At 38.6% G+C, this 26,594-nt stretch overlaps 1 protein-coding gene across 2 annotated transcripts; it reads right to left on the reverse strand.

Moving 5' to 3' along the window:
• Nucleotides 1-1,098: 1,098 nt before the first annotated feature.
• On the reverse strand, nt 1,099-26,582 carry kntc1 (kinetochore associated 1). Of its 2 annotated transcripts, none has more exons than XM_044112714.1 (62): nt 26,403-26,582; nt 26,144-26,290; nt 25,698-25,818; nt 25,372-25,487; nt 25,074-25,152; nt 24,861-24,938; nt 24,738-24,772; nt 24,539-24,649; nt 24,314-24,407; nt 23,539-23,591; nt 23,340-23,452; nt 23,158-23,212; nt 22,975-23,073; nt 22,833-22,876; nt 22,679-22,741; nt 22,520-22,595; nt 22,146-22,271; nt 21,883-22,049; nt 21,650-21,761; nt 21,392-21,535; nt 21,253-21,309; nt 20,962-21,036; nt 20,654-20,773; nt 20,054-20,197; nt 18,812-18,907; nt 18,575-18,678; nt 18,378-18,480; nt 18,152-18,286; nt 17,953-18,072; nt 17,648-17,720; nt 16,356-16,423; nt 15,971-16,272; nt 15,693-15,865; nt 15,293-15,393; nt 14,328-14,472; nt 14,183-14,239; nt 13,940-14,103; nt 12,570-12,674; nt 12,348-12,476; nt 12,141-12,257; nt 11,948-12,057; nt 11,597-11,816; nt 11,344-11,433; nt 11,083-11,248; nt 10,834-10,892; nt 10,145-10,361; nt 9,997-10,070; nt 8,285-8,495; nt 8,046-8,158; nt 7,879-7,934; nt 7,209-7,287; nt 6,809-6,933; nt 6,587-6,722; nt 6,413-6,508; nt 6,215-6,271; nt 5,884-5,938; nt 5,593-5,656; nt 4,709-4,838; nt 4,539-4,628; nt 2,828-2,982; nt 1,326-1,413; nt 1,099-1,247 (listed from the first exon to the last, which is right to left on the reverse strand). In XM_044112714.1, the coding sequence occupies exons 2-62, from the start codon at nt 26,279-26,281 to the stop codon at nt 1,212-1,214; spliced, it is 6,639 nt and encodes a 2,212-aa protein (XP_043968649.1). In that variant the 5' UTR covers nt 26,282-26,290; nt 26,403-26,582; the 3' UTR covers nt 1,099-1,211. The 2 variants fall into 2 exon arrangements, with proteins under 2 accessions (XP_043968649.1, XP_043968651.1); XM_044112716.1 differs by having other exon boundaries at nt 26,385-26,582.
• Between the last annotated feature and the right edge of the window lie 12 nt (nt 26,583-26,594).

Here is a 26,594-nt window from a genome sequence, read left to right on the forward strand (position 1 = left end):
AAAAGTGAAAAAAGCATGTTGCAGCTTTTAAAGAGAAGTATAAGATGTATAAGATTTAAATCTCCAATCCAAAGACACTATTTGGTGCTTATGCAGTATGTGACGGCCCTGCTGTGCGGTCCGGTATGCATGTGTGCTATATTGCTGTCAATTAACACTATCAATTAAGGTCCTCTAAGTGAGAGGCGCTTCCATTATGCGGCCACCAGTCTTGATCGCCCCATCCGAGCTGCCATTTGATGCCGACGCCTAGACCATAATTTTGATTCTTTTAAATAAATGCCTTCTATAGGCTTAAAGCACTGTCTGTTTCCGTGTCCCCCAGTTTTTTGTTGCGACCAGTCGAGCCGGGTCGTAACAAATGGGGGCTCGTCCGGAACTTCCAGAATCGAAAGATGCGTCAGTGTTTTGTCAAAGCTCCCAAATTCAACAAGAACATGCAAACAGTGAGACTTCTCAGGGGGTCCCTTAAGAAAAAAAGAAAGCTTTTTGTGCTTGCTATCCATCTCCTGTTGTGTTTTGTAATCTGATTTCCAGAGATTTCATTAAAATCTCTTTTTGTTAATAGCTGCATCAGCCACAGACAGAGATAAAACTCTGCCAGGCTCTCTGTGCAGCGTTTGTTATACAGAGAGAGGAGCTCTGACTCAAAAGACGTTGTGCCAATGTCTCCCATCCTTGGGAGAAAGAGACGGGACTGAGGTAGTGAAACACACTTCCAGTGTGTGACCCCTGGCCGACAGAGACTGAAGTCTCCTGCCAAATGGGTGGGATTGTTTATTTCATTGACCACAGTGAGATTCAAAGACAATAAGCTACGGGGGTGGACCTTCGCCTCTCCGTTTTCTCTTTGAGTACTCAGAAGAGATGGAGAGACTTTCCCCACATGGTTAAACTATAAAAACATCTGACAGCTCAATAAGTTCACTAATGAATTGGTGAAGATTCACCTGTTATTCCAAAGGCCTTTAGTTTCTGGTCAATGCTGAAGGGGTGAAATGACCAGCTCTAACATAAATAAGCCCAAAGGTAAATAAAAGGAGATGCACTGCTCATTTTCCCTCTTAAAGAATTACTCAACCAACAATTTAAGGATGATAAGTTTATTCAAAACTACATGAACAAATGAAAGACAAGAGAGTGCAAATACTGCAAGTATGAAGACGACAAAGACAGAATGTACAAATATAAAGAGTAAAAACAACGTTGCCTTATCCGGACACTCCATTGGTCGTGCTGAGAAAATCCTGAAAAACAAATGAGTGTAGCATGAAGTTTGGTTTGTTACCAACACAGCGCTGTACTGTTTGGTAATATAAATGTACCTTCAGGCAGCCGTTAGACAGAGTTTCCCCCCGATGCTGCTCTCTGTGCTTCAGATACTCACGAGTGAGCGAATCAGCATCATCCTGACTGAAGAGGAGTTTCATGTTTTAAGTAAAACTCACAAGTTAAGAAATTGTTCTGAAAGGTTCATTGTGTTTTTTTAAAATCCAATCCAAAGCCCAGAATTGGATTCTTCCTCCAGGATTGACGTGTATCTAGCTCTAAGCATCTTCATGATGCTGTTCGTTCACTGATGTTCGCCAATAAACCACTCAGACCTTCAAATGTGACACTAATGGACTCTCTCTACCAGTTGGGCGACTTCATAATTATGCAACATTTTGTGATCGTTTATCGTGAAACATCTCAATACCCATTAATTCAAATCCACAGGTGAAAGAAAAAAAAATTATTTTTATAAAGCATACCTCTTAAATGTGAGGTGAGGACTGCGGTTTATTGTTTATGAATTCGGATGATATTAATACCTTCACAAGCCACTGGACGCAACTAAAGAAAAACTCGTTAACCATAAGTTGCTCCCCCCTGCAGCAGAAGCTGCTTCGTTCTATTTTCGTTCAGAATGTCATAGTGTTACTTCTTTATTTCTTGGTGCCATTTCTTGTTATCCATCTCCCATATACGGTCTGTGGGTTTCCTTGATGCTTGAAGCACATCGATAAAAAAGGCTTCCCAACAACCACAGCCGGAGTCTTGGTCTAACCCAAAAACACAAATAATTCCACCCTGAAGTTGGGTTATTATCTTGCACTAATTGCATCACATTACAAAACTTTTTTATCATTTAAAAAAAGCAGAGTTGTTGTAGCTTGTTTTGTTTTTGTGCAGCTGGAATATCACCTTTGAACTACAGCTGATTGATTTCTGGAATCTCCTCGCAAAACCATTTGATGAACACAGACTGGATGTGGGACATTCTGGAAGATAATTTTTTCTTTTCAACACATTCTCTCAGATGTGTCATTCTGTAATTTTTAATTTTTCCATTAATCTATGCAGAATTTAAGTCTCGACATTTATGCATGAAAGAGAGGCTGATTTTTTACCAACGATTAAACAAGTAAAATAATCAAGATTTCATCATTATCCAAACTAACAGATTATTGCAATAACCTGAATCGATCACATAAATCTGAATTTAATAGAGATTATAAATGCAGTACATTAATGTTTCCTTTCTCATATCAGACCCGAGTGCTTAAGTAGAAAGCAACTGGACTTCTTCTCTTGTTTTAGAGCCACTGAAGTCCCTTATGGGGCAGACTGGACACCTGAGTTTCTGGCCTCTGTTCAGCTCAATGTTCGGGTTTTCTGTAGCTTCAAAAAGTCTTATTGATGCCACTTGATTTGGTTCAATAGTCCTGTCCTGGATGATGAGTCTACACCAGTAGAATCACAATCTGACTCTTTGACAATGAGAAGGGACAACTGAAGTGCTTTAAGAAAAAAAATAATTTAATGAAAAACAGCAAATCCCTACCAGTTCTGGCTGATCAGGCACTCCACCAACTCCTTCAGCTGGTTGGGTTGGCCGCTGGACACAACGAGCTGCTTCAGGTGGGCGAAGTGTTTGGTTTTCACCACTTTCTGGTGCTGTCCATTTTGGTTGATGAACTTTAAGACCGTCTCCCTGATCTAAGGGAATATAAAAGTATCAGCCTGTAGTTGGAAGAGAACAAAACCCCAGCAAAAAGTTCTTCTTTTTGTATTTCTGTTTATTGCTCTGTGGCGTTTTGAACAGTGTCACGTTTTCTGGGACTCGATGGCATCAATTCATTGAAGATTAAAAAGAGGAAAAATATACGTCAGCGCTCTTTGCATTTAAAAAGAAGTGACAAAATCAGGATGGAAGCTGAATTTTTGAACGGGAAGAACCTGTAAAGCTTGAGACTCAAATATGACTCATGAAATACAAACCTGTTTAGTTTTTGCAAACTATAAACTAATTTTTTATCTAAAATGGTAGAAATATAACTAACTGTTTGATGATTAGGCTCTATATAGACAGTATTGCAAAATAAAGTTTGAAGCAAATGCTCACTTTAAATACCTTTAAATTGAGCTACAGATTTAGTCAAAACCGTTCCACTAGTGGTCTGAGACATCAAAATACAAGAGTCTAAAATGTTGCTATGTGTTATTGTCAAGCAGTTTAACTGCATTTTAAGGACAGCTAAATTCAATTTTAGCCTAGATTGTTGCAAGAATTAAGAAATGACTTAAATAGCACCTTATCCAGTAGATAAAAGATGCAACGTTGTCCTGACTTCAGCATCCAAAATAAGACCCGACACAAGTCACTAATGCCTGTCAGTTTCAAGAGTAAACAAGTCGTTTCTTTAGGCTCTAGCAAACCACAGTGAAGAGAATAAATCCAGAAATAGAGGAAACATGGAACAGTAACTGATCTATCAAATTTACTCCAGGAGTGCATAGTGTTCATAATATAAAGTAAAGATGGCGGACACTTGAAGGAGACTTCTGGGACGAAAACCACTGCTGGCAATGAAGAACAAAAATGTCTGCCTTAAATTTGATTTAAAAAAATAAATAAAATCATCTAATTCATCAAGTCAAACATGGTAGTGGCAGTATCATGGTCTGGGGAAACTTTACCGAGCTGAACAACTTGTCACAATTGTTGGGAGCATGAATTCATCCTGAGGGAGAACATCTGGCCAGAGGTTTATGGCCTAAAACTCAAGGCTGCTAGGATTATGTAGTGAGACAACAATTCAAGGCACAACAAGTTCATATTTAAGGGATAAAAAAAATTAAAATAAAAACAAACTGAGATGCTGGGAAATAACATGAAACAGGTTGTCGATGCTCTAAAATCCTCCAACGTGAAAAAATAAAAACATTTCTACAAGGAAGAGTGGGTCAAACATCCTCCATAGTAAATGATTAGTTACCAGTGATGATTAATGATTGATTGCTGCTGCTGACATCAAGGAGAGGCGTTACTTTTTCACATAATGGCAGGTTGGCTTGGATAATTTATTAATTTAATAAGTTGCCGTTTAAAAAATTAGGCTTTACTTATTCCTTTCTGCTCATGTTTTCCTCAAGTCTGCATCTGCCTGCCACATTAAAATGTTTAAGATTCCAGTGTTGTTCAATAATCTCTAAAGATGCAAACTATTGTGCGAGGCCAACATGTGGTAGAAGGATTTCTGATCCCGTCTGACCTGTGAAGGGATTCCAGCCAATTCACCCGTGTCCATGAACTCATCCACCTGCTCCAGGACGGCCACTGGGTTGCACATGGACAGGAACCCCTGGAGACAGAAAACACAGCATCTGGTCATAGACAAAGCCCAGAAGTTACATCTTTACTCGTGGACGTTAATGCTCTTACCTGGATCTGCTGTGCCTTTTTATTTGCACAGGGGATGAGAAGCAGAGTTCCCAAAGCAAAGGCATGAAGATTGAACTGTGCAAACCGGTTTGCAATTCCTATCAAGTCCAGATTCAAGAGGAAGGGACACCTACAGAAAATAAAAATAAAAATAAAATAAAAAAGTACAGCAACATTTTAGCTGTAACTCAGTGGAGTTCTGATGCCTCCAGTGAGTTTAACAGGTCAAAAACAGGCTAAAGGTAATGCAGTTCAAGGCTAATTAGAAAAGTGCAGAAAATGAGATGAACATAGAGACAAAATGGTTATGATTCAAATTGAAAACGCTAAATAGATCATATTAGTTTTAAATGTTAAACAATTTTTTATTACTTAGAAAAGAGCCATAAAATGTCTTGCTTTTGCCTTATTAAAAGAAAAACATAAAGTTTCCTCATTTGTTTGGGCTGACTAAGCTCAGGGACAGGATATACATCTTGTTATTGAAAACAACTTCCTGCATTAAGCCCAGTTAACAGAAGAGCTGTGACCAAGTTTGTTCTCATGTAAGTTACTGGATGTCTAAACCTGTCACCAGGAAATTACAATTGAAGCAATCCCCATCAAAACAAAAATTGTGAAAGCTATAAAGATATTAATCTGCCAAAGTAAATATTTCTCTAAAGAACTTAAGAAGTGTCCATCTGCATCAACTACTTGTGCTGCTGCATCAGTCAATCATTTTCGAATTGCAGTTGGAGTTTGTGTCAAATAAAAGGAAAACTTCTGCAGTTATTACCTGAGTAGGCAGGAAACAAATCCCACCCCCAAAATAACAAAAAAACCTAAAAACCATTCATCGTAAACCATATCTCTGTTTCAGAGACAACTTTAGAAAAACCTACTTGAGCAGGAGAACAAACGTCCTGTAGAGCATTGCTTGTTGGTCCGGACTCAAAGGAACCGAGGCTGTTACCGAGACAAAAACACAAAACAATTCAGGATCGATCAAGATAAATGCTCACCATTTCAATAAGGAAAATATGCATTTGTGATTCTAAAAAACGAGACCAAAACTCAGCAAATGTATGTAAAATATTTTACAAACATATTTTTTTCCCCTTCAAAATCTCACAATAATTCTGGGCTGTATTCCTGCCACAAGGGAATTTGCTTTAGTGTTTTACATGTCACACCTGAGACAAAAGGTGCCAGGATCATACTCCTCCACGTCCTGGAGAAACTGGAAATCTGGAAACAAAACAAATAATCTGAAGCCCATCTTTGTTAAAACTGCATTTCCTGTTGTGGTTTTTATTAAAGGGTTTTTTTCCATTTATTTTTGGCTCCACGCCTTCTTCAACAGGACATCCGTTGGTGGGAATGACGTCTGCCATGTCACAGATCTTACAGGTAGCAACGGGCTTTGTTACTATTATTTGTTTTGAATAGGTGAACCATAATTAGGAGTGGTATTTGTTTTACATTTCTGACATGGAAACAGAAATAGACCAACTGCAGCAATACCTCCCATAAAGTTGGCACAGCCACAATTGCTTCCAACACCATCTGGAGGTGACTGATCTGCAAGAAGCAGATGCACGGACATGGAAGGTTTAACATGCCAGCATTCGATTAAAAACATTTAACAGCACTTAATTATTTTTAAAAACAGAAACTCGTATTGTTTGGTTAAGGTGGAGACTCTGGTGCAGGAGCCCTCACCAGATTGAAGCCCAGCAGCTTCTGAAGCAGACTGTTCCACAGCTGAGGGTCGTAGACCTGGTACTCCAGACACAGGTCAGCTACCAGACGTACAGCCTACAACAACAACAACAACAACCTCTTCATGAAATATGGTAGAACTTTGTGGATCTAAAGCTTTATGCCAGCATGTACCTGTGGCTCATGACTGTGGTTTTTCCACAGGCCTTTAACCAAGCCGTCCTTTGGGCTGCTGAGGAAGGACTGAACGGTGTAGGGGATATTTAATGCCTCCAGCTGAGACACAAAGATGTAAGACTTCAGATAACATCTGCATGAGAAGACACAAACAAAACGATCATGCGAACTCATCCTCTGATTTCAAAACTGCTGTTTGCACATTTCTTGGCCTCTCACTTAAATTTGCTCCTTGGGATCTGCAGCTGAGCCTCCAGAGTCTCTGCGTCGGCGAGGCGGATGAGGCAGAGCAGAACTCGAGTTCGATGGCAGAAAGTCAGACGAGGACCAGAAGAGCTGAGAGGCTGCAGAAAGTGGTTTTAAAGGCAAATTTTATTCATACAGAACGTTTTGAAGCAATTCCTTACAGCTTCAAGATGCTGAACAGAGGGGGAAAAGTATTTCAAAAGTTATAATTCAGATAAAAAAAAAAAAAAAAAAAAAAGAGGAGGATCTGCATTTTGCATCATTTTGAGGAAGGTTAAAGATGATTAATCAGTTCGTCCAGCTTAAAGACAGACATTAGCCACTTTGACAGGAAAATCTTTCTGGAGTCAAAAATAAAGTTTTTCAGACCCACCCAGGTTTCAGCAAAAAGAATAGGGCTCAGCAGACGGGTTGCATCATCCACGGGGTAAGACTGCAGCATGTAGACCGCCCTGCAGGACGGCAAACAAAAGAAAAGGTGTTGAAGCTCTTCATTACTGATAATTTGATAATCTGTAGAATAGAGTAAGTATATTCAGATTTTATTTGCATCGTTGCAGTTTTTAAACCAATGTTTGCAGGACAATGTTTAAAGGAGGATGTTCATGAGCGGGGCAGAGAAAGCTTCTGCTTTATGGATCCTGCCTCTTCTAATTTTGCTTTCTAAAAGCTGCAGCAGAAAATTTTGTAAACTAGTGCAACTTTATTTGGGAATCAAGCAAAGAGAAAAGGAGAGGAAATTAAATGCATCAAAGCAGCTAATCTGTTAGCTGGTCCATGATATGATGGTCTGGATACGTTAAAGGACTTTATCTCTTCGGGAAATGATGAACGAACAAGAACTTGTTCATATTGGACTACATTGTTCAGAATACCTAGGTGAACTATGAACTTGAATTAATGTAAATTTTATGTCTATACTTGTGAATATATTAAAGTAATAGTTGTACTCCCTAACAGTGAAATTGTACAACACTGATTTATAGATCTATAGTTATTTTTAGTAAAGGTCAATGCTACAGGAGTGCAGCTCTGATAATTACCTCAATAAGTCTGGATCCTCTTCAATGTTGGTCACACAATCCTGATTTCCTATTTCCTTTAATTGGGGTAAAATAAGCAAAACAGTAAATGAAACAGAAAATATTAATTCGATTTAAACCCATACAAATTGTTGGTTTTCATAAAGAAAAATGAAAATGTTAGAGACCTTGGTAACAGCTGGGCCTGTTTTGCAGATCCATTTTTCTAACAGCATGTTGCGGATTTTCCCAAGATCCACATTGTTGATTGTGGCGATTTCCCTCACGGCAGCATGTATGTCTGAGACATTTTGTTTAAAAAAAAAAAACAAAAAACAAAAAGAAGAAGAAAACCATTGTAGTAAATCAAAAAAAAAAAAAAAAATCATAAAAACAAAAATGGGGTAAATTAAAGACAGTGGCTCACCGGGAAAGGTTTGACCTGCGGTCTCTCTGTAGCGCTGCTCCACGCTGCTGTGTTCGTACAGAGCCATGATGAGCCGGGCGGGCAGGCCGCTCAGCTTCAGGAGCTCTGGGCTGCTCAGCTGGCTGCTGATCAGCATGTTCTCTGTGGCAGAACGCTGGAATTGCAGCTTCAGCTTCGACAGGAAGGTCTCCCCTCGGGCCCGGGCCGCCTCCTGTGAGAGAGCCCAACACTGATCAGTGGGAACGTTTCTGAATGCAGACGGAGACAAACATGTTGGTGCAGCACATACACAGCAGAAACACAAAATCTTCCCAAGTGATTTTGGTTTAGCTTGTAGTACAAATATTTTAACAATCCTGAAATAAGATAGACTAACTTGCAAGTAAGTTTTAGCTACATAGGGTTGTTTTAAGTCAATAACTCCTTAATATTGACAAAAAAGTACTAGTTCCATTGGCAGATTATTTAACTTATTACAAGATATTTTATAAGTTAATTTATCTGTCAAGAGAACAAGTACTTTTTCATCAATATTAAGGAATTAATTACTTAAAACAAGGTCATATATCTTGTTGAAAAGTTACTTTTAAGTTAGTTTGTCCCATTTCAAGTATCCTAAGATATTTGCACTAGAAGCTACAACAAAAATCACTTGGGAAGATTTTGTGTTTTTGCTGTGTAAAGACTGGAAAAAAATGCTTAGAAGAAATAAATACATGCTTGTTAGTGCAGTCAAATAATCTTACAGAAAAACTTTTTAATTTGACTCAATTTATCTGATTATGAAGAAAGAAATTGCATGGCAGAAATTACAGGGGGCACAAATGGTGATTCCACCTTCTTCAAAAACATTTCACCAGGTTGGAGTGTAAGGAGAAATGCATCTTCTGAAGTGTTTTCCCACCGCATTTTTGCTTCATCAGTTTCCCGCTTTATTTCTCTCCTCAAGTTTATGCTTCCTCTAAACTTTAAATTACAAGACCGTGGTTCTGATTTTTGTTTGCAGAGACAACAATAAACTCAACCGCCCATTAGGAATACCACAATGTTTTACACAGTTTGCATTAAAATGCATTGATAAAATCTGCTGGCCTTAGAGGGGGAAAAAAAGCTTAATGAAAAGGAAGTGATGACTTCTGTTTTCAGCATCTCCATGGAGATGGGGGGGACAAATAGGAAGAGAGAGAGAGAGAGGGAGAGAGAGAGAGAGAGAGAAATGCTTTCAAAGTGTTTTTAATAATGGGCCAGAACATTTCAGCTTTTAAGTTCTGAGATGTAGGTTAAATTTCACCAGTTTTAGATAATTACAAAGTAATGGATGGAAATCTGTGTACCAGGATCACAGGGCCAGAAGCTGCTCAGCATTTTCTACATAAACAGCCCAGTAAGAAAGAAATGCACACAAAACAAACAGATGAAAGACTCATGTTGAACTCTTGTTGATAAAGGCTTAAAATCTTTTTGTACATCAAATATGTTATGATGCTGACGTGCACTTGGAACATATCTAAAGGCGTCACAGATCCTACATCAAACTGATCAGTGGAATGCCTCCTGTTATATTCACTCATTTTATAACAAACTCATCTAACTGATCTGACCAATGGTTCTAGTTTAGGAGAGTTTAATAAAGTATGTTTACATTCATGAAGTGAGAAGACATCATGAATCCGACCATAAATATATCTGGAGGTAAAACCAGAAACACAGACCTCTAGATTTGGATCTTTGAGCCACGCTTCTCCAAGACCCAAACAGTACCGAAGAGACTGCGTCTTCTCCAAGCCTTCAGAGAAGCAGGTAACAATTAGACGCCTGAGCAACCAACACTGTGCAGTCGAGTGTAGCAGCAGGTCAGACCTGGTGGCAGTTCCTGTGTGATCTTATGTGCTGTGGCTGCAGCCCACTCCAGGCTCTGGATGCACTGAATGTATTTCATCATGGTCTTGGCCACCTTCAAAGTCTCCTTGTTGTAGCCGTGTCCTTGAGCCTTTTTCCTTTGCTCCAAGATTAAAGGCTTCATCTTCTTCTCAAACACGTGGTTTGCTGCTGACATGTAAAGCTTATCGAGGCTCACCTGGAAAAAACAGGGAGGGTTACTTTATTTATGGGGCTCATTCTCATATTTCATGTCAAGATTCATTCATTTTATTGTTTCACTAAAGGGATATCAGGGATTTTAGCCCGTTTGCTGTAGTATAAATACCAAAGTTCACTATGATGTAATGGCAGATTTATCTATAGCAATCAGTTATAGATAGCTGAACGGAGGAGCAAACACAGGGATGGATAACAAATGAATGGATAAAAGGATGAACAATTTGATGATTGCAACGACATGGATGGAGGACAAAAAGATTAAATGAATGGATAAACAGAAGGGTGGAAAATCTGAAATGAGGGATGACCACATGAATAGAGAGATAAATAGATCAAATAAAAAAAGAATGAACAAATAATTTTGTTTTTACTTTTGAATAATTCCCAAATGGAAAGATGAATAATTGATGGATGGATTGTTTTCAGTTAAACTTTAGATGGAAACCAACCTTCATCAGTTTGCTGATCAGTAGAAGAGTTGGGAACGTTTCCTCACTCAGCTCAGGAGCTGTAAGCAGAAAAACACTTAATTTACAAAAAACACAAAGAGGAGTCATCATTTACCTGCAGAGGATCTATTCAGACCTTTACTAACTAAGGATTTAAATACCACAAAATAGATGATAAATGCAGCTTCAGTTGAGAGTTAAGCATCACCATGTTTGGTTTAAATGACTCGTGCAAAGAAATCAACTCACAGATAATTTTCCAGAAGTGTTTGGTCTGCATGAGCAGGTGGAAAGGCAGCCTGCTGCTGGACAAGGGGTTGGGCATAAGACCGTTTTCCAGAAGATACGTGTTCTCCACATCCGAGGGAGGAGAAGCTCTCTTGTAGGACTTCAGGTGCTGAAGGAGGCCCATCGCCTTGGAAATGAAATAAAATGGTCACATTTAAAACTACTGATCCCACAGGAAAATCAGCTTTACATTCTAAGATGAAAGAGAGTCATTGCTTTCACCTGACTGAGGGAGAAGGCGGCCACATACTCATCTGCAACCTGTATGATCTTCAGCACCACTTCAATCCGCTCGTAGTTGTACGGGCTGAGCTGTTTGACAGATGTAGAAATTTTGTTTTATCTCCAACAAACTATGAAAAGAAAAAACCTTTCTTGTTCAAAAAGAGGACTTAGAAGATTCTTGTGCAAGCAGTGTATGATTAAAAGAGTTTCAAGTGAGAAACTGAAATGTCTTTAAGTGCAGCATTGTTACCTTAAACAGGGCAGCGCAGAGACTGGCGGTGAGTTCGCTGGGGCTGCTCAGCATGGGGATGACCTGCAGGATCCGTTCCAAAGCCTCCTCATCACACAGCGGCTGCTCCTCATCCAGGCCCGGGTCCGCTGCACCCGCGCTGCCGCCATCGTCCTCTTGCAGCAGCAGCAAGGTGGTGATGTACTGGCTGATCACACGATCACGGTCCAGACCAAAAGTACTGCAGGGGTGGCAAAAGGGGTCATTTTTTAGACAGAGGGACCCAAACAGTAATAAATAAATGGTAGCGAAACATGGCCTATCATGTTTAATAGGCCAATTAAACTTGATGAGAGGAGCTGGGTGTCTCACCTGCAATACTGGAGGATAATATCAGGGGTGATCTTCCTGTTCTTCACCATTTCAGGGATCAGACAGCTCTTCAACTCCGGACGCTGACGAAACACCGGCTGCATAGAGATCTGAGGCAGAAGAAAACGTACAAGAACATGATTTGTCTTAGAGGAAGGAAGTGTCACCGGAGCTGGAGGAAGAACCGCAATACCTCTAATTTTCCAAGCTTGACTCCCCACTCTGCGTCGGTGATGACTGACAGAAACTTCTTCTGTTCCTCTGGCTCATTATATAAACTGCAGAGATTGGCCCCAATTTTCGCCACCGCCTGGAATAACCAACACACACAAACACACACACTTTCTGTAGATACCAGGGACACAAATATTAACCAAATGTGTTCGGTAATCTTGCCTACCAGGATTTTGTCATAGTTTTGCCAGGTGTTGTCTATGACTTTCCACAATATTTTGAAGACTTCTGCTTTGCGTAGGAGCGTACAAAGACCAATCGCCAAATCACAATCAACCACTCTCCAGTTGAACACCTGAAGCCCAAAGAAGAAAATTACATCATGACCATAACACTCCCTAAAATATTTCAAGCTACAATTTCAGGAAAATGAAAGTAGCATGCTGACCTTGTTCAAAAGGCCGACAGCCACAGCATTGAGAGTGGATACTGTTGCTTTTCTGACGTCATTCAGGGACACGTTGTACTTCTTAAGATCGCGGGTATCATAAAGCTGAAAATGAAATCAGTTCAAGTAACTCTTTTAACTATGTGAATAATGCTCTGTATTTATCTCAACATCACAAATAAAAAAAAGAATAATTTGTAGAAGGTAAAATGGATGAGAATGTAACATTTCGTTATTTGAAGAACGGCATTCATATGTATCAAATCTAGAAACTTACAAACTTTTACTGTTATGTATGCACATGTTTTCTCTGTCCAACCTGTTTGAAATAAATATATCAAATCAAATAGAAAAAAAATCTCTAATCTCTATGGATGAGTGAATGAATGAACTATGACATCATAATTATAACACACTCAGACAGAGCATGGTGAGATAGTATGTAGTAAAACATTTAAAGCCGAGATCCATTTAAAAACATTGTGGTAATAAACACCACAAAAAATATTCATTTTTGAGTCTGCAGCTCATATTTCTATTCTAATGTAACTGGTTAAATGAATTTAATAGATATTATCAAACTTTAACAATTATTATTGGTTTTTATTGTTCCAAATCCTGCCGACAGAAACAAGTGATGAGAAATCTGAACTACTTTCATGCTTTACTGTAAAGAGGAAAAAAATCTACTGTGGAATAAAATAATTATTCACAGTATGCTTACTTTTATTAGAAGTTTATTTAATGTTAATCTTACATGTTTAATCAGTTTATTATATCTTACTCAGACTTGCAGAGTCATTGTTTCTCTTCTAGCCTTCACAACTTTGCTCCAGTGCGATAAGTAAATAATTGTCATACCGCCAGAGTGACAGACCAGACCCAACGGCTGAGTGATTATTATTAGGCACAGAATATTCTGCCTGAAACTGGTTTTTAACTAAAGGTTGCATTTTTCTCACTATGTGTATTAATCTGATAAGCTTTTTTAGAATATCAGCGATGACACCCTGTCTGTGTACGAAGGGCATTAAACAGTATATATAGAGAAGTGATTCCTTTGTCTAGTCAGATCTCAGATCTCTCTGGGTTCTCCATCTGGCCAGATGTAATAAAGCTGTGTTTTGTTCTCTCTTTCTAACAAGGTTTGGACTTTGTTCATTTCTCGCACTCGACACTACATTTACTGGTGGAGCCTGAGTTAGAGAACAATTGGTGGTTATATTTTAAGTAGGATGCTACATCCTACTTAAGTGCTTCAAAGCCCTTACAAATCTGATGGAAAACTATGGAACTCAAAAAGTCATTTCGTTTCAAAACACAGAAAAATGGGACAATTATGAGAGAAACACAGCACAGGTCAGTCCTACCTGAATACTTAACTTTGTGTCCATAACATTTGAAGTGACATGCTGCAGACAGCTACCATAGGAGTTGACCAGCTCCCTGAGAGCCAACTCCAGCTGACTGCACTCCTGCAGCATTTGCAGCATGTTGGTCAGCGGGCCGAGAAGAGTCTGCAGGTAGTTTGAACCTTTAAACAGGCCAATGTAGAGTCAAGGTTAATGTAATTAGGGAGGGGGAAAAAAAGATTAATTAAGAAAAACACCTACCGTCTTCAAATGAGCAATGTGACAAACAGGAACAATCCAATGGAAATAGTTTAGTGTCTGCAGGAATAACAACATATCAGAGCTGCAGTCAGAGCAAAACTATGCTAGGAGATAAATGTGATATATGTATATATATTTTTTTTACCCTGAGGAATAGGCAACAGGCAGTTGGTGATTTCATACTGTACAGGAAGAACCGACACTGGATCCAAAACAATGCAGTCTTCATTAAAAACATCCTGAAAGCTCCACTGAGAATATGAATCTTTTTCTGCCTCCAAACTCAAGTCCTGCAACATCGCAAAATTAGGAAAAGATTAATCAGTTGAAAGCACTCCTGATTATATCTCCGTTTCCATAAAGAAAGCCAAACCAGATTCTTTTTTTAGGTGTTCACATTAACTTATTTGTGATAAACCAGAGTGACTTCAATATATTGCACACATACCAGGGCAAATTCAGCAAACTGAACTGTCGAAGAATATTGACTTCCAAAAGTATTCAAAGTCTTCGAATCTCACATGGATCTCCCACACTATTCAGATTTTTATTTGCAAAATTAACTTGGAATATTTGCAGGCTGCACAGTGGCGCAGTTGGCAGAGCTGTTGCCTTGCAGCAAGACAGTCCTGGGTTCGATTCCCAGCCTGGGGTCTTTCTGCATGGAGTGTGCATGTTCTCGCTGTGCATGGTGGGTTCTCTCCGGGTTCTCCGGCTTCCTCCCACAGTCCAACAACATGATTGTCAGGTTAATTGGTTTCTCTAAATTCTCCCTAGGTGTGTGTGTGTGAGTGTGTTGTTTGTCTTGTATGTCTCTGTGTTGCCCTGTGACAGACTGGCGACCTGTCCAGGGTGAACCCGCCTCTCACCAGGAACGTAGCTGGAGATTGGCACCAGCAACCCTCCCGACCCCATTAGGGACAAAGGTGAAGAGAAAATGGATGGATGGATGGAATATTTATCTTCAGCACAATTATGCTTATGTTAGTTTCTGCTACATAAAATCCCAACAAATGCACAGGAGTTTGTGGTTGCAACAAGTCAAAGTGTGAAAAGGTTCAAGGATTATGAACACTTCTTCAGGCCACTGTATCTAACAACGCTGCTGACCTTTGCGATAAAACCGTAGTCGTCTGATAGTTGACACTGATGATACACATCCATGGCAATCCGTGTGCACTTGCAAAGCTCCAGACAGTCCAGCAGCAAATCTGGAACAAATTATTTATTTATCCTCTGGGAATTTGAAACATAAAATCAAAAACAGAAAATAATCATAAAGCATAGTGTATTTCAAATTTTCTAAAGGATTTTTTTTTCTTTTACATTTTTTTGTACTAACACTATTTACATTATAAATAAGCATCTGAACACACAAAAAGGAGATAAACAATGAATACATGTTATGCAGAAAATGACATAAAATTCAGCTCCAGTGAGAATGAAGACTAATCTTTCCAAAAATAAAAGCCTATTGAATAGTAGGAAAACATTTGTTTTCAGTTTTTACCAGAGTTGCACAAAGTGATGGCTTGGCAGGCCAGATTGTGGATGACTGCAGGCAAATCCATGCCTTCAGGAATCACCATGGGAACATCGGCCTGCAGCATCTGGCACAAAGTCCTGGCAGCAGTGAACAAAACCTTCCCCGTATTGTTGTTGGAGTGATGCTCATACAACTCACTGAAGACACAAACAAAGACAGACAAAAAACAAACATTAATGTTATGAGAGCCTCAGTACTGGAACAGTTTGATCATCCACAGGAAAGCCTTCTGACATCCCAACCTGAGGATCTTCAGGGCCTTCTCCACCTTCCCCACCCTCAGCGCCCGCAGGCCGAGGTCAGACCACAGTTCCTGCTCGGTGCGCTGCAGCTGCCGCCCGAGTCGCCGTAACCCAGCTTCTGTGGAGATGGTCTTGGTCTTCCCGTCGGGATCATTCGCCACAACCGGAGCCGACAAAGCCTCCCCCTTCGATGAACGGCGAGCTCGCGTGTTTTCGTACGCTGTGATGTGATGTTCCTGGATTTGCTTTCTGATGTTTGGATCTTCATAGTTGGAAGGGGTGAAGAAAACATCAAAATCCTCCTGAGGAATCAGGCAGAGAGGCAGCAAGTTACAACTTAAAAGTTAAAATTTAATTAAGAAATACACCAAATATTGAGTGTCACCTGCAGGTGGGCGATCGCCTTGAACATGATGAGGTTGGAGTCGCACTCTATGCTTTTAAGAGCATCATCTGCAAAGAACAAAAAAAAAAAAAAAACTGGCATTAAGTCTGGTAGTTTAGAGGTGAATTTATAACAACCTTTGTGTGCATGTTGCAGATCTCTATGACTGTTGGAACCTAAACTATCCAGAAAATAGATGATAATTAAATAATTGGCTCAAACTAAGGATCTGTAAAAACAACAACAAAAACTATTTGGCCTCTTAACACTTTACATTTTGCTTTTTTTCAGACAGAAGAAATATCTAGAGTACAAATAAAATGCAATTTCAAATTGATGACTTAATTTAGTTAGATTTTTTAAAAGCATTTCAAAACAACCCAGCTGCATATGAAAAGTGATTGAACCATAAACTTAATAAAAAGGTAGTGCCACCATTGGGGGCAAAAACTGCCACCAAATATATAAGAACGGTAGTTTTGTGCCAAATGTAACATGACACACACCTTAGAAAAAAAATAATTTTTATCTCTTTAGTTGACAGAATATTTTACCAACAGTCTTGAGGATCATCAAGATGTTTCTTGTGGAACTGTGACACTGGCCTTTATGTTTACGGTAGTCTCTGTTTTTAATTGTACAATCATGCATTTGCTCAGGTTGTTTTCGTCTGATTAAAATGCAAAACGACAACACAGGAAATCTTTAAGGCTGGTGGAACTATATTTTCACATCATTATGTCTAGCTGTGACTGTGTTTGAACAGAGATGTTCTGTGTGAGTTTTTCATATCAGACTCTGGTTTATTCTTTGAACTAATTGCCAAATAAAACTTTCCAAAGCATTTCAAACTTGTTTAGAAAAACTTTAAATGCCTGGAAGTTTTCAGTAAAGTGCTCTTTAGAGGCATCTGGTGGATAAAAGTATGAAGGGCAGCTTGGATCTACGGGTTAAAACAGAGTCCTCCATTATGGCTGCCAGAGCTTCAGTTTAACCATGTGACCATCAGATTAAATGTTGATATATACTTTATCACCATCATTCTGATGAGCAGTGGAGTGGAAAAATCTTATGTCTAATTAACTTTTTCACAAATTTCCAAGACACTGAGGTATAGGTATTTGTTATCTGTGATCCATAATCAACAAAATTACAAGAAATAAATGTTTGAAACACTTCACGCTATGAGAAACTGAATCTATATGAGTTTCAAGGTGTCTTCAACTTGTTCATGATACTCAATTTTCTTTGAGATGCAAGTTTTTCTGAATGACATGTTCTGCAACACTTACCTTTCTGAATGAAATGCAGATATTTTAGAGCCTCCACCATCACCTGAGCTACAGCCATCTGGCGTTTCTTGTGCTGGTAATGACAAAAAAACAAAAACTGAGTTAATTTAATGGAAACAGTGATCATATGCATATTGTAAGATTTTCTTTTAATGTCCTTCTATTTAACATTTTCCCATGTTTAAAGGGAGCACTTGTATACATGCATTGCTTATAGATCATTTTAAACAGCCAATCAAAGCCTCTCATTAATATAGATGGAATATAAATCAAAAGTCAATGTCTAACACCTCTCCTCCTCTCACCTCATCAGATATGTGGACTTTATCCTCCAGCTGCAGCCGAGCCCACGACGTGAGACGCTCAATCACACACTCTGCCTCTGCAGAAGACAGCCTCTTGAGGACAGTCAGGACTTCCTCGGTCTGAAAGCAGCACATGAGATTTTATCCATAACATACACACACACACACAGATAAAAAAAAATCTCATGCTTTAGCTCACCTTTCCTTGGCCGATCAACTGGGTGAGATACAGATAATTTATCTGTGTTGTCGGCAGCTTGTATGCTGCTGCTAATGTCAGGGAGTCCTCTAAAGACATGGGCAAGTCTTGCTTCAGGATGTATCGAATCAGTGACTGTAGAAAACAAGTCAATAAACAGGAGTTGCTTATTGGTGGTATAAAGCAGAGAACGCACGCCTCGTAATAGAAATTAATCTGTTGTTACCAGAACTTGAGTGCTGTTGGACAGGTTGAAATTGCGGATGCCGTAGCCACGGAGAAGCTTCCGAATCTCCATCAGGCGGTAGCTCTCCTTCAAAAGCTCCTGTCTGAAAAACAAACAAAAAAACCTGTTGAATCTCAATTTATTGGTGACTTTATTTTGAGGAAAAATGTTCAGAAGAGAGGGTTTTACAAACGCACTTTGGTCCATCCATCTCCAGGTATTGCTGCACGAGTCTCTCCACCACATTGCTCCAGGGTACCACAGCTTTCTGCATGATCTCTAACACGGCATCCACCTTCAGCTGGGAGCAGATTTTACAGCTTCAGACTTTCTTCTGTCTGTATTCGATTTTGCTGCTACTAGGGCTGATTTTCTTCCATCTAATATAATGAAGTTAGATGCGTATTATGATGTATATGACATTTTTAACTCACATCAGTGTCAGTCATGCAGCTGAGCACAGCCACTGCTTTGCCTTCCCACCCGGTGAAAAGGGTTGTGGTTTGAGAACTGCAGCGTTCCAGCAGATCCTGGAGAAAAACACAACAGAGAGAGCATTTAATGAAGATAGAAACATTTAGCTTAGGAAGAAGTTACTATATATTTGCTTCTACATAATGTTAATAAATTTCATAATCTGGATTTTTTTGTTTTGTTTTTGTATTTATAAAATTCTGGATATTTCAATACAAAGTTTCACCTGTGAACCAGCTGGAATAATACTGGAGACTTTTTGTCTTAAGGTTCCAAAAATACTGAAATAACACAATGTTGAAATTATTATCCAATTAAGGCTGTGGTTTTTGGCCAGTGATTTCATGGAAATTGGACTAATTTAGATCTTCTCTATTTCAAAATGTAGAACGTTTGGCATAATCGAATAAGGAATGAAGTCTCTTAGTCTAAAAAGAAAAAGCTTGTGGACTTTATTACTTTTATTTTGCTTGTACTATCTCAGAAAATAGCAGTGCTTGGCCTGGTATATTGATCGACTGTAAAATTGCAGATCAACCGATCAACAGATTTAAAGTTGTTATGAGAGGAAAAAAAAAAAGTGAAATCAGTCAGCAAGTTAAAAACCAAAACACAAATGGATAAAATGTAAACTCAAAGATTAATAATTAAGCAAATAAGACTTTTTTCTTCATTAAAGGGCCTAGAGATAACATGCTGTAAATTGGCTATAAATAACCTGAATTAAATTGAAATTTAGCCGTGTAACATAAGTCAATAGAAAAACACAGCATTTATTAAGCAATAGCAAACTTTTAGAAAATTGAACAAGTAAATTAAATCATACATGTTTGCATACTTAACCATCTCTTTTCTCTACTTATTTTTTTATTAAATAAAAAACCCCACAAAAACAAACCGTGTGGATTAATTTCAAAAAAGTTCTTTGCATTGTCAAATATGAAAGGACAAGTTTCAGCTGTAATGATGCTTTGTCTGAGTAAAATGTAATTTGAATACATGCAGCAGAAAAGAATCATAAATAAATATGACACTGGAGGATTGATGTGATTTTAAATAATTAAAGTATTTAAGTAAGGCTTTACAATCATTATGAAAACGTTGTATTTTTTTAGTTAGTATATCCATTTAATGTGTCTGTTTAATTGAATATGTACTTAATCTCGGTTTAAAAGGTGTTTATTGGCGGAGGGGTTTTTTACCTTGATGTACTGCAGCAGTAACTCATCAAAAGGAAGCGCGTGCTCCGCGGCGTACGGCCGAACGCTGGTTTCCACTGCGGCGGCAATCAGTTCTGGAGCTGGAACTTTGTCCAGCATGAAGAACGCCACACTCAACCTGCTTCCCTGTCATGGGGAAAAAATCCTCATAAACAACATTTAGTATATGCAGCGACTGAATAACGCAGAAAAACATTATTAAAGCATTTACAAAACATACGAAACCAAGTGATTTACATCTATCAGTCTGAATTACATACCGTACTTGGAATTAAATTTAGGAACATGGAATGCAGAAAGGACAAAAGAAAGAACAACACAATGATGGGACAAATAAATGAGGAAACACAAAGAATAAAGCCCTAAACAGATGTGAGAAGGAATAAAAACTGGAACTACAGATATTTTCCACTTATTTTCTTTATCCAAACTTATCTAGACCTGAAACATAATTCTGTGAAAGTTCTGTGTTTTTCAGACTGCCACTGAACCCTGTTCACACTGAGCCTTAACTTTAATAGCAACTAAAGATATAAATTATTGTTAAGCCTAGGCAGAGCAAATCTCGAACAACAAACAAACCTTTTCAAAGACTGAGAGCGACAGTCTGCAGCTGTACTTCTGGTGAAGGTCCAGCAGCTGACGGAGGTTGGACACAAGAGATTTGAGGCTCTGCAGCTCATTTGCACCATCATTATTATCCTTCAGAGACACAGTTAGTAGAAAAATAAATATTCAACTATATTACATAAATTTGTATATCAGGGTGAAGAAGATGTCTTTCATATTTTCTAAGCGTAAACTTCAGCATATTTTTGTGTGCACTTAAGTTCAGATAAATACACTGTGGTACATCATTGAGAAGAAGGAGAATGATGCATGTCTCTTACAATTGATTTCATCCAGGTCCATAAAGAGGGAAGCCCAATTATGGCCAAATCCAGCCCATTCTGAGGCCAAGACCCCTGAAGAAATATTAAATTCATCACAATTAATCCATAATATACTGTAAGTCACATTTTTCATATCATTAACTTAAGGAATCTGTATACATTTCTACACAGTCTAAATGTGCTACTGCAATAATTCATAACCAAGTGTAACCAAAGACACACCAAAAATCTAACAATATGTCACTGTAATCATTATTTAGTTAAAAAAAAAATGATTGTCTAATTTACCTTTTCAGTTAACTCCAGATTTCTTGCTTTCAGCTCGAGCCATTTAGCCAGGATTCTCTACAAGAAAGATTATTTAACTTAAATAAGCTTCATCCAGTAAACAAGGCACATTTTCTATTTGAAAGTGAAGTCATTCCACCTGTCCTCTTGGAAGGACTCTCCTCACAAACGGGACAAAAACTGTCCTAAGCCAAGGACAGAGGTCTTGGGATGGCAGGTCCTCTGGGATGGCAGTGAGAACTGCTTCCAGACTCTTCTCCTCAAACTCCAGAGCGATCTGTCCCTGCAGAATCACACATCAAGGCCACATAAACGTCTCAAAAGTATTTCAGAAGTGCAGCTTTGAGCGTACTGCTGTTGATGTGTGAACAAAGCCTTTCCGAATTATTCATGTTACCTCGTATCTCAGCCAGAGGAGCTGTGCGCCCCTCATATCTCCCTCTCTCAGGTGGGTCAGAACATCTCCCAGAATGTCAGTGCTGTTCAGAAACTCAATCCACGCGATTCCGCTGCAGGTGAGAGAGCAGTACACTAAATAACACGAAGGAAACATGCAACAAACCGTCCACAAAATAAAACCCATACTTTATAACAAAATATGACAGTTGGGCAATAAGATATTGATTTTACTTGAAGTTTTCCAAGCCATGCAGGCTGCAGAACGTTGCCAGTCGAGCCAAGGCCTCTTGGATCTGTAGGGAGGCGTATCGAGAGGCAGCGTGGTTTAGCATCTTCTCCGCGGTGTCAAAGGTCGGCCACGGAGCTTTGAGGCAATAGTCCACCACATACTGCTCATCCTGCACAAAAAGATACAGCCTATGTTAGCATCAGCATTCATATATTGCAATAATCTAGATAGAAAGAGAAAGATGGAGTAAAAAAAAAAAACGTACTGTGATTTTCATCAGGTTTGTCTTGGCCTCATCTACGAGTTCAGACCAGACTTTCTGTCCGTATCCACCCACTGACGCCGAGGCCAACTGCTCCAGCACAAAGTCAAGCTTCACTTTGTAAACAAGCTGCACAAAAATAAAACTGTCAGCCCACAACCACCTTCATAAGAGCAGCAAACAAACCAAAGCAAAAGTACAAAACTCAAGTGTGAAAAGACAGCTGCGGTAGCATGACCTCACACTGAACAAAACCCTGATTCAGACACTTCTCCTCAAACTCCAGAGAAACTCCAGAGTTTGAGGAACTCTTCAGCTGTAATATGACATCAGAATTACTGTTATGTTACATTCATTTACAAAACAGATGCATTTACCTCCAAATCAAGATCAAATGTAATGGCAAACTTTTCTGCCTCCTCAAACATGTGTTTGTGTAGAAGCCTGCTCAGTCTAGAAACAGGGAAGAAAAATATGAATCAAATATTAGTCTTGTGGGTTACAACACACAGTCCACCCAGATAATACTTGGGTACCTGTTCTCAGGTAAAGCCTCAGTGAAACATCTGACCACAATGGCTGAGACAGCCTCTCCTCGGCTGTGTGCAGAGAGAATTAAAAAATAAAACTTCATTGTAAAAACATGCAAGCAATGGCTGACATTTTGGGAAATAATACACAGTGTCTCACCTTTCCGGTTTCTCCACAATCCCCTCAACCAAATAAATTGCATCCTAAATGGAAACAACATTCATTCATTGTAATATTGATATGTATTATACAGGAAGGCAGCATACTCTATGTTACACGTGAAAAAGGTTTGATTGTTCACCATGTTTGTTTTCATCTGGACAAGACAGAAGACCGAGGAGACATCGAGGGAGTAGCAAACACTCATAGAGGGCAGACATCTGATTTGAAGGGAGCTGATCTGAAAAGTAAAAAGCAGTAGATCTTCAGAAAAGCAGTCAGTAATTGGCTTTCTGAGTTTGTTCAGAGGGAATTGTGCAGCGACCTGACTGTTGTCTTGCTTCGTCAGAGTAATCATCTTCATGCTAGTCTTGTCTTGGCTTCAACAAGCAATAGAAAACATTCAGCTTAGTGTAAAGATTGAGATTTAGTGGCCAAGATTATGCACACAAACAATAAGTTGGACTTCAGAGACAGATCTCTATGTGTAGATAGACTCGTACTTACATCACCATGGAGGCAGAGCCACACTCCGTGGTCAGTTCAAAGTCGTGAATAGCCAGTTCTGGCCAGCAGCGAATCATGACAAGAAAATGCAGGTCCCAAACGCTCAGAACATCCTGATGCAGATTTACAACATAAATGTAAAACATTCAATCTGCTGCCTGTGAAGCAAATGTTAAAGACCCTATAACATCAAACTCACCTCGGAGTCCAAAATATACAACAGATTTTCCATCACTACCAGCTTTCTCACACCTGGAAAAATAAGACACAAGGTAAGAACAAGAAGCTCTTTACCATTTCAACTCACATTGACAGACCAAACACTGCAATGCTTTGCAAACTTATTCATAAACTGAACTTTTTCATATTTTCTAAGCGTAAACTTCAGCATATTTGTGTGTGAACTTATAGTTCAGATAAATACACTGTGGTACATCATTGAGAAGGAGATTGATGCATGGTTTTACTCAGACACAGTTAAAAATCTCAAACAAGAGGCATGAACTGGTATTAAGTCCATGGTAGTCAATATTTGTAGAACCATCTTTTTTCTGCCATAAAAGAAACATTTCCATTTTTCCAGCTTTGCTTATCTAAAGAGGAAGGCTTTTGCCAATTCTTTAGATTGGATGGAGAGCTTAAATGGACATTTCTAAGTCTTTCCACAGCTTCCTTATTAGATTCAAGTTTGGATTTCAGCTGAGCAATGAGTGTTAAAGGGTAGGCAAATATTTAAAATATGGGCAAAAAAACCAAACACCTACACACAATTACCGGTAGTTTTTTTTTTTTGTCTTAAACGATATTTCTGCTTGTAGCCCACTAATAGTTTAGACTGGATGCTTTTTGTCCAAAAACATTTGGACCCTACTGACTCAAGGGATATAAATACTTTTGCAAGGCACTGTGCTAACTTTCCTACAATTTAAATATTTTATAATAAAAACCATAATTCTGCAAAACAATCATCTTACCAGGAATTAGGCTGTTGTTGATGGACTGAACAAAGCACATCTTTGCCTTAAGATGATCCATCTTCCAGTGAGTCACAATATTTTCTTTTTCTCCCTGCCAAGTTTTAACATGACAGTGGGTTTCATGATTTACTTTCAAAAATGTCCCTTTGCTTCTCTTTGCATTAATCTAATGATAATGCACAGATATAGTGAGTAAATCAAACACTTCTTTTGCACACTTACCCCAATAATTAGATTGATTTCAAGGCCAAGGCTGAAGATCACTGCTGTACTGCAGCCCTCATCATGGTATTCTTCAGTAGAGCAAAAATCTACCTTGATGAGACTCTGGAGCTGAATATGAAAATGGGAAATTGCTATTTTTCTGTCATTTAAAAATATATATCCTGTAGTGTAATGGAGAAAAAGGGCCTTAGCTCACCTCTTTCAAAGCTCCTATGTCCATATTTTCACATGCTTTCATAGTAAAAGGATAAAATATAGTTTACTGTGAAAAGTGGCTCCAAATAAACACTGCATATAATCCTACATAAAAATTCAATACCTGTCTCGATCTTTGTCAAAGCAAGGTTTGAAATGTGGAAAAATCCATCCTCAATAAGAAGAAAGACATGATACGTCCCTGTCACAAGAAACAAGATTTGAGATTTTATATATATATTTATATAACTTCACTTAGTGCCAAAATATTCACATAATTGCAAGACATACACAGTGTCTATTAGAGATTCTGCTCTAAATAGTATAAAAACTTTACCAGAAGATGACTGGTCCTCATTTAGGATGAGATAGCGGTAGGTTTTCTTGTCTTCACTGGATGATTTTTGAACCAAAGCCTGCAAATTTCAAACACAAGGCAGCACAGAGATAAAACATAAAAAGAAAAACTGACAGGAGAGAGACAAAAAAAAAAGACAGATTCTAGTTGTTCCTTTGAGGCAGAAATATAAAAACAAAAATTTCATTGTCAAATTAGATGATGATATTTAATGTAAATCCATTTCATATAATATGTTCCAACTCAATAACCACATTAAAAATATAAACTCCCATACTCTAGTAAAGAGGATTCTTTTGTGTGGAACATAGATCAAATGGAGGTTTCCATTTCTTTCACAGACCACCAAAAACCGTCCATCAAGGCAAACATCAATGGTATCCACATCTGTTTCTAAAAAAAAAAACATACAAAAAAACAAATTATAGTCAGGCTTTATAGTTTTCTTTGAGTTCTGACCTACTCATTTTGATTGAGACATTTTACTTTTTAAGGCCTTAACACCAAATGCGGTGAGACAGTTGTTTAATTTTAAATTCAACAGAAAGTGAACAACTAATTTTTGCTAACTGATCTGGTAAAAGAAAACAAGTAATGATTTACCAAAGTGGAGAAGGAGAAGAATGCTCTGATAGCTCTGATCAAATAGGATCACTGTCTTGTCAATGACAACAATACTCCAATTGGAAGCACCAAAGGACAAAATCCGGGGATCTGCAGGAACCTGCAAAAAGCATTCCTAATAGATCATCTCCAAAAATGGTAGGCTGCAATGTAGAAAAGTCAGAGCTTTGGCAATTCAACTAAAGACTTAAAAACCTTATTAAGATCAATATGATTTATATTTAGACCTTCCAAAAATTACAATTAATAAATTTAATTAATAACGTAAGTCATAAATCCATGTTAGGATGAGTGAAACCCTTTTTGATGGGAAGCAAAAATCTTAGCTACGACCCTGGTCAAAAGTGTATAAGGAATAATCAAACCACAAGCACTTGAAGAAATCATGCCCAAGTTCTTGTAATGCAAATACTTGGACTAATTACCTTATCGGAGGAGGATATTTTGACCAAAGTGTCAACCTGATACAAGCCGCTTCCATGTTCCTCTCCTGACACACTCTCCAGGCGGACTGTGTTTGTATCCTCGTTGGTCAGGAGCTCAACGTCACTCCACGTCGCCATTTCTTAAAACTGTCACAAAATATGAAAAATATATAAATATGTGTCTCGAACTGTTCCGTATACTAGTTGACCCTCTACTAATCCAAGTGAATGTTGACGCTACCTTGACGATAAAACAAACCTCAGCGATAAACTTTGAAACCGATTAAGAGCAGGCGTTCATATCAAAGCTGTCATCTTTTATCCGATAGGATATGTAAACATTAGCGGCGAATGATCGCTGTACGTGTTATTTCTAGGACTAAAATACAGCATCAACGCGAATCCACATTAGCTTTAGAATTTGGCGGGTCGCTGTATAGTCGTTAGGAGT

Source organism: Gambusia affinis, linkage group LG03 (assembly GCF_019740435.1).
Source record: "Gambusia affinis linkage group LG03, SWU_Gaff_1.0, whole genome shotgun sequence".
NCBI classification, from domain to species: Eukaryota; Metazoa; Chordata; class Actinopteri; order Cyprinodontiformes; family Poeciliidae; genus Gambusia; species Gambusia affinis.

Excerpts from the sequence above, each read along its gene's own strand:
- kntc1 (XM_044112714.1), bottom strand. The coding sequence starts at position 26,281 with ATGGCGACGTGGAGTGACGTTGAGCTCCTGACCAACGAGGATACAAAC. Across the intron at positions 18,679-18,811 it reads GCTGCATGACTGACACTGAT|CTGAAGGTGGATGCCGTGTT; the intron begins GTGAGTTAAAAA and ends ATCTGCTCCCAG. Across the intron at positions 7,288-7,878 it reads GAGGATCCAGACTTATTGAG|GGCGGTCTACATGCTGCAGT; the intron begins GTAATTATCAGA and ends GCCGTCCTGCAG.